General features: G+C 39.2%; 1 protein-coding gene across 2 annotated transcripts in view; it reads right to left on the reverse strand.

The window, feature by feature from the left end:
* Positions 1-8103, reverse strand: part of LOC107749102 (kinesin-1 heavy chain-like) — a 22173-nt gene that overhangs the window by 1936 nt on the left and 12134 nt on the right. Inside the window, exons 10-25 of one of the 2 annotated variants that reach the window (XM_016564167.1) lie at positions 5568-5713; positions 5226-5374; positions 4725-4933; positions 4470-4538; positions 4155-4361; positions 3908-4051; positions 3378-3563; positions 3131-3248; positions 2965-3020; positions 2751-2860; positions 2431-2532; positions 2136-2196; positions 1957-2028; positions 1682-1786; positions 1111-1327; positions 866-1001 (exon numbers count right to left, since the gene is read on the reverse strand). In XM_016564167.1, coding sequence (XP_016419653.1) covers positions 866-1001; positions 1111-1327; positions 1682-1786; positions 1957-2028; positions 2136-2196; positions 2431-2532; positions 2751-2860; positions 2965-3020; positions 3131-3248; positions 3378-3563; positions 3908-4051; positions 4155-4361; positions 4470-4538; positions 4725-4933; positions 5226-5374; positions 5568-5713 — 2087 coding nt within the window. Of the gene's footprint in view, positions 1-865; positions 1002-1110; positions 1328-1681; positions 1787-1956; positions 2029-2135; positions 2197-2430; positions 2533-2750; positions 2861-2964; positions 3021-3130; positions 3249-3377; positions 3567-3907; positions 4052-4154; positions 4362-4469; positions 4539-4724; positions 4934-5225; positions 5375-5567; positions 5714-8103 lie in introns of both variants that reach the window. The other variant, XM_016564166.1, reaches the window with a different exon arrangement.

An 8103-nucleotide genomic window follows, 5' to 3' on the forward strand; every position in this document is an offset into this window, starting at 1 on the left:
GTTTTAACCTAATCAAGATCTTCTACGCATTGAGCTACTATATTTCTCTAATATTTTGAATGAATAACGCAGCAACTGCGCGTCTCGTGGGCTAGACTAACAAAACATTAACCTACAACGTCACTTACATCATCATCACCGCATCTCGCGCTCCGCTGATGACGCTCCCTGACGCACACCTAAAATTCGATTGTACCATTTTTGCATTCAAATGCAAATGTTTATTTTAAATTCGACTAATATTCTTTTTTTTTATTCACAATCTTCTCATCACAGGCAGGCACACAGCACTCATGTTCGTGTTTGTCTGTGCTGTCTGTGTCACTCATAGCATGTGCCTATATCGAACATTTTTTATATTGTTATCGAAGAAGGTGTACCGTCGATAAATATCGATACCGTTTTATCGCCCAGGCCTACATGTCGTGCAGCCCTAATTTTGAATGAATAACGCAGCAACTGCGCGTCTCGTGGGCTAGACTAACAAAACATTAACCTACAACGTCACTTACATCATCATCACCGCATCTCGCGCTCCGCTGATGACGCTCCCTGACGCACACCTAAAATTCGATTGTACCATTTTTGCATTCAAATGCAAATGTTTATTTTAAATTCGACTAATATTCTTTTTTTTTATTCACAATCTTCTCATCACAGGCAGGCACACAGCACTCATGTTCGTGTTTGTCTGTGCTGTCTGTGTCACTCATAGCATGTGCCTATATCGAACATTTTTTATATTGTTATCGAAGAAGGTGTACCGTCGATAAATATCGATACCGTTTTATCGCCCAGGCCTATGTGCCATTATGGTCTTTCTTCAAACAAAAGCCACAGATTCTTTCTTAAAAACTGTACAAACCTCTTGTCTTGTTTAGCGCCACCTCCTCTGATAGGCATAGGTTGGCTGTTCTGGTAGAGTACGCCGCCACCTCCACGCACCACGCTGGGGTGTGTAGGAGAAGCTACGGGCTGCTGTCCAGGCCTGATGGGTTTAGCTACAACCAGAAAATACAAGCAAATCATGAGAGAAAAGATCATGGACTCTTTTTTTCTGTCGCGTTAATTTGAATCAATGTGACTGTGCATGTGTAAGCGTTCAGTCACCTATCTGTGCAGAGTGTCCTCTGCGGGCCATGTTTTTGGCTCTCACGGCCTCTTTGATGCGGTCCACCTCTGTCTGGTAGCGCTTGCGGTCACGGGCCGCGTTCTCTTTGGCCTCTTTGAGTGCTGACTCTAGAGCCTTCACACGCTCCGCCGTCGCCCGCAGACGCTTCTCCAGTTTAGGAAGCTCACAGCGCAGGTCAGCATTATCACGCACCAGCTAAAGAAGACAGAAAAACACCAGTGAGTAAAAGAGAGAAATGTATACTTCAATCACTTCTGTTGTTTTTGTTGATTACAAAGTATTTTGTAATTGTTTATCTTTTAATAATTTATGCATGTTGTTTTGCAGTTTTCTTTCCATGAAAATGCTTTGGCAATATGAATCTAAAAACATCTGTCATGCTAATAAAACTGGCAATATAGAGTAAGAGGAAAAATGTTAGACAAACATAAGCGAAATAAAAGGAATTATTTAGATTAAGAGTTTGTACATTTTGATTTTGAACAAGTAAAAAACATTTACTAACATGTGTGAATCATATTAAAAGGACTTTTTTTGGTTTGGATTTACCTGTTTGTGGACCTTGGTGAGTTGTTCTAGATTGTTTTCCAGGAAAGAGATCTTCTGCTTCTGAGCAGCACTGCCACCAGTTTCATCAGAGTCCATCTCTGCACTCTACACACAGACAAAAAAACAAAAACCCTTCAATTAAATACCCACCAAGTTGACTAATTGGAAAGAAACTCTGCATATGGATTTACATTGACATAGGTTTACTTTCAAAACAGACTAGATACGAATAGATATGAAAACTAAAGGAAGATGCGCGACAGATTAACTCCTACCTTTTTTACACGAGTCGCTAGATCCTGAACAAACAGTTTCCTGAGGTTGTGCAGAGTCTGCAGCTCTTTGGCCTTAAATAGTTGAAAAATAACGTTATTTGAAAATACACACTACATGATGTGAATAAAACTGTCATCTTTAGTTGCCCCATTGGGCTGACATGAGGAATTGCACTCACCACAGTCTCCTCCAAGCCTTTCAGATCCTGTCTGGCCTGTTCTCTGCGGTCCTGCATCATACTGTAATGTGCACACAAATCCATTAAAACAAGCTCATCACTAGAGACATCTGTAATTTATTATACATTTAATATGCAGGTGTGTATTTATGCCTCATGCAAAATTGCTCTGCTTATTTTTTATGTATAACCGAAACCAGGGAAATTTGGGTTTCATAAAGAGATTCATAAACGGTTCTAGCAGTTCGACTGCCACAATAAGGGAGATGAATAGAACTGACTGTGCATTACATACGTGAGCTCGTTTAGTTTGCGGCTCTTCTCCTGGTCGTTGGATTTGAGTTTTTCATGTTCTACCCTCAAACGCTCCTGCTCCAACAAGATCTTCTGATTCAGGCTAGAGAGAGAAGGAGAGAATTTATTAGCTATTGGTGTATTATTAATAATACTGCATTGAATCAAGAGCTGCAAGTCTGAAGTTTAACTTTGATGTGATGTTATAGATGAGTTATGACTGTGTTGTACTTCTGGAAATCAGTCAGTACGTTTCCACACACTTTACCAGTTCAGTTTCTGACTGAAATTGCTTTGTCAACTGAAATGTGTGTATCATACTCTTGTAGATCTGTAATCAGTTTCTCTTTGGTTTCTAGTTCGTCTCTCAGGCTGCTGATCTGTTTCTGATGGGCCTCCCTGTGACTCTGGATCTGCTTCTCAACCGCCTCCTAAACACACAAACATGCACTCGTATTAAAAAAAATACACATCCAAATTGAACAAGCCCATTTGTATGTGTGTGTGTGTGCGCACGCGTGTAGACATTTCTTACCTTCACCTCATTGGCACTCTGAATCTCACTCTCTTTCTCCATTGCATGAACCTTCTCTGTTGCCACAAACACAAACCAAACATTGGAAGCAGAAACAACTACTGTATTATTTTGAAATAGCGTATGCGCATGCATAATCTGTTTTTGAATATGATCCTGTGTGTACCCTGTGCACTGATTTTGACCAGCTCCTCATTGAGAGAGTCCACATCCTCCTCCAGCTGTCTCTTCTTGTGCTCTACATTCTGCAGATACTCCGTCAGAGATTTAATTTTCGCCTCATGCTGCAAAACAAACATTCATTTGTTAATATCAAATATTTATTTATTCATATCATTATGATTCAGTAGATTATAGTGCAGGGTTTGCCATGTAAGAAATAAGTTTTAGGAGGCAAGAGTGTAAAACCGTACCTGGGAGATGCGTAACTGGCATGCTGCAAGCTCCTTATCAGTTTCATCCATCGTTTTGTTGCTCTCAGACTGAGTGTTTTCCAACTGCTTGCAACGTTTGACCATCGATTTGACTTCTGACTTCATCTTACTGATGTAGAGTCTGGCTACAGTGAACTCTTCATCTATAAGACCACTGCCCTCATGCTGCTGCAGAGAGAGAGATTCCTCAGTATCACTCAGTTTTAACTGTTTATTGTTCCATTTTGACTTTTTTTTTTTCTTTTTTTTGTTTTGACTTAACATTTATGTTTCATCCACAAATCAACTAGTTATGGTTATTAAAGCTACTAAAGGTGCTAAATAAGCAATAAAAGGTGAAGTGTATAATCGTTTGTTAAAATCTATTAATACATTTGTATAAACACTTTATAGATACAGATACTTGGTTTAACAACTACAATAAGCCATTCATAGGCTGGTGATTCTAGTTTGGCAGAACATACACACTTCACCTTCACCTTAAAAAAACCTATATGTATGTCACTCACCTTGATGTCATTGTTGCCCACTGCAATGCCAATCTCAGTCAGATCTTTGAGCAGTGATGACATCACCTCAGTTACCCTCTTCTTCTGGTGATTGGCCATTTCTTTCAGTTTCTGCAGCTCTGAGTCTATAGATGCCAGAGTACTCTGGAACAGAGAATGTTTTAAAGTCAAGTTTATTGTCATTCTTGTCATAGCAGACTGAGTGTAGGTAAAAGACTGATATATAATTAGCCCTTCTGGCACTTACAGATTTCTGACCAAGTTCTTCGCTAAGGGCTTCAAACTCCTTGGTTTTGTCCTCCACCTCCTGACTTTTCTGGTCGTAGTTGACAGCAAGCTCCTCCAGGGCCTGCAGCACCTCCTTCACCTCCTCTTTAGATGCCTCGTTCTCCAGCTGTAAACGTGTCAGCTCTGCCTGCAGGTTATCATGGTCTCTTCTTGACAAGGCCAGCAACTGCAAAACATATGCAAAAACATACACAAGCATGAATATACAATGTTTAGCCTACTTGTTAATAGTCTTTTACGCCAATTTCACATGTGCACATGAGAGTTCACTAACCTCTTCCTGGTCCAACATCTGCTGCTTGAGCTTCTCCACCAGCTGAGACTGCTGATTAATCTCTTCATCCTATAGAGAGATGAGATGCAAAACACAAAAATCAAGCTCTCATTCAAGGTCAATCATCTTCTTTAGGAAAAGTCATCATGCTTTTATTCTTCTAACCATGACTGTAGCAACTAGGGGGTTTTTGAGGAAATTTTGTAGATTCATATATATTTATTAAAGAAATTGTGAGTGCATGAGTATGTGTACCTTGTCATCAAGCTGCATGTAAAGTTTGATGAGCTCAACCTCACATTTTTCTTTCTCAACATCGCCGAGTCGGGCCCCGAGCATCCCTGGCATGGGCGGCATGCTTGGTGTGGATGCAAATTTATCATTATTAGTTGTGTTATCCAGTGCCAACACTTCAGCATTAATCTTCTCCTTATCAAATTGCTCCTCTGCAGGCACCGTTTCACCTTCGGGAAACAAACAGAGAACTCTGAGGAAATGCAAACGTGTACTTTTAAAAGTTTAAACCTAAATAAAATATTTTAGGACTTTGAAAAATGTTAAAGAAATGTACAATGAATCATATCAATCACTTTAGATACAAAAATGCAAAACAGAAGCATTTCACAAGTGGTTTCAGACAGCACTGCAAACAACAGCACTGCAAAGTTTTGAATGCATTAAGGACAAAACTGTATCATATATGTAAAAAATATAATAATAATAATATACACATAATAATCAAAATAGGCATCTGACCATTTCTCCAGCGGTTGAGTTCGTTCTCCAGCCATGTGATGGTGTTTCGAAGGCTCTTGTTTCGTTCCTTCTCTCTCTCATATTTCTTCTTCCATTGCTCTGCTGTCAGCTCTACATTCAAAATCACTGTGTTCTTAATAGTCTTGGCTCTGCAAACACAAACCCAATCACAGCTGTAAACTGGTGTCTTTCTCTTCACACAATCTTTTTATAAATATATAGAGTTGTAATTATTCTTGCATAAATGCATAACAAACAAGTGAGACCAGTGACACCTTTATTATAAATGGTGAGAACAGACAAAGTGACAGAGCTAAAAAAAGCATGAATGTGTCTGCTCACCTCTGTCCGAACATAAGGGTGGATTTGGACTCGGCCTCGTTATATGAGGAAGGAGAACAGCAGATGACGATGGTGGTCCTGCAGTTTCCACCCAGAGAATCCTGCAAGATCCTTGTCATTTTACTGTCTCTGTATGGAACGTACGCCTGAGAAAGAAATAAAGAGATTTATTTTCACATTTATTTATTTATTTATTTGATCAAATTAGATCAAATGAGATCAGATTTAAATATATAATGAAGTTCCATGATGAAGTAAATGTTAATAAAGTTCAATGACCACAACTGAGGGAAATAAAAAAATTAATTTGTTCAAATCTTTACCCAAAGGTGTTTCGAGAAGCCCATGTGCAAAACTGTCCTGCCAACGAGGAGAACACAAGGACTGTTGTGTACTATCAGTACAGTACAGTTTGCTGCCCATCATGTCCAAACAGTGAAAACTACAGGGTGCACAATACTGGACAAAACTGACATTGTGTAGGAAAGTACTGGAATTTTCACCAGATTACTTAAAGGGGTCATGAACTGAGAAACCAAAATTCTCTTGATCTTTTCACATATAAGAGGTCATTGTACTATAAAAACATCCTGTAAGTTTCAGAACTCAAAACTCTCTCGGTAGTCTAAAAACAGCTTATATTGAAGCCAGTCTGCCAAAACGGCACCTTGTGGAATGTGCCACTCTATGATGTAATAGTGTGGCTAAACACTGCCTCCGCTGAAGAAGAGCAACGCCTGCTTCTACATCACTGCCTGTTCAGCCCCGCCCACCAATTTGCGCATGTAGAGTAAATAACAAGAGGGGCGAACGCAGGTCTACGAAGAAATCAAACGCTAAATATGCTTCGAAGACAACAAGATGCTGTTCAGTGCCAAGTTGTGGAAAAACAGTCTTTGCATTGCCTTCCTTCTGATCCCAACATTAGGAAAGAGTGGATGAACTTTATTTTTAATGAAATTCCAGACCGCGTCATTAAGAACTTGGTCCTTTGTTCACTTCATTTTACCACGATTTCGTTTACAAACACGGAACAATTCGACGCGGGATTTTCAGAAAGACTGAAACTAAAAGACGATGCTGTGCCGGATATATTGGATCCGACAGTAATGTCTCACCACACAAGTGTTTTTATTACGTGGTCACTATTGCTTTGTCTGTTATTACAGATTGTTTGATATGTATGGAGTATGCGTCCATCTGTGAAGGATGTAGGCTGTCAAACATACACACAACTGTTAGCCAATCATAGCAGTGGGCGTTTACTTCCGAGTCTACAATCCGCCACGCCTATTCAAACAGAGCGTTCCAATGAGGGGGGCCAAAATAGTCTATAGAAAATATCCTATTACTTCTAAATTATGATGTTTTTTTGATGCAAAAATCTTAACATTATAAGTGGACCTCAGAGAACAGTACAAAAGAACAAAAAAAGGCAGTTCATGACCCCTTTAAATAGCTATATTTAGAAAGAATGAACCATAGCTAGCGGGATGATTTTATTGGGGAGTGCATCTGCATAGAAAATAAAAATAATAATAAAAAAAGCAAAAAAATTAATTGATTAATTGATTTTTGAATGTGAAATATGGTGCACGCTGCTGCTTCAATTGAGGCAGTGATTTGTTGTGCCACATTAAAAAGTCAAAATTCACCGTTTTAATGTTTGAATTTTGTTATAACATTGACAGAATTTGTATCAAATCAAAAGTACCAAAGCACATTGCGATTATTGGATGGGAGGCATGCTACAAATGTTTAGCGAAGTTTAATATTTTTAACCCAACCCTAGTGCCCACACAGCTGATATGTTTATCTATTGTAGCTTATCCACATTGTGTGCATGCAACAGACACTTCACAGTGAAAACACAGCATTGGATGCGTGTTGGATTGCATTGGATTAATTACGTTGTACCCTACTAGAATTGATGCCGACCATGCTTATCATAAGTGCAACAAGTCATTTGCATGGGAAAGTAGAAACATGTGCAATTCAGACGAAACTTCTGGCTAAAACGTGCACGCTAACTTTCCTCATTAAATGTGTCTGTGGGTTCGACATAGCCTCCACTTCATCATGACCAGCAGTTATGAGCAGCAGGCTGTGTAATATGAGTGAACTCTTTTATTTTTGTTATCACTTAGATTATGGCCATTTGACTTATAGCAGTGTGTTTACCATACATTGATTTATTTGTGGCGGCCCGTCACAATATTAAAACTGACAGCCACAAATAGATTTTCCAAAAGGCTTACACTTCGTTGAATAAACATGAGCACTGCGCGTTTCAAAATCAAAATGCGGCACGGGTGTTTTTTATATGAATGTATCTTTGAAAAGAACCGACCGTCTTCAGAAAAGCTTCGATGTCATTTTCATTTAGTTTTTCCTGTAATGCCTGATAAAGTAGCGTTTGTGAGCGCAGCGCTTATTTGATTACAGCTGTTACCAGGGAAACCGCTATATTTCTCCCGTTCCAAAAGTGCCTCTTGCTGGCAGAGAATGAATTTGCATTTGCAAGTCTGTGGGAAAC

This window comes from Sinocyclocheilus rhinocerous, unplaced genomic scaffold (genome assembly GCF_001515625.1).
Source record: "Sinocyclocheilus rhinocerous isolate Xijiao unplaced genomic scaffold, SAMN03320098_v1.1 scaffold919, whole genome shotgun sequence".
Taxonomy (NCBI): Eukaryota; Metazoa; Chordata; class Actinopteri; order Cypriniformes; family Cyprinidae; genus Sinocyclocheilus; species Sinocyclocheilus rhinocerous.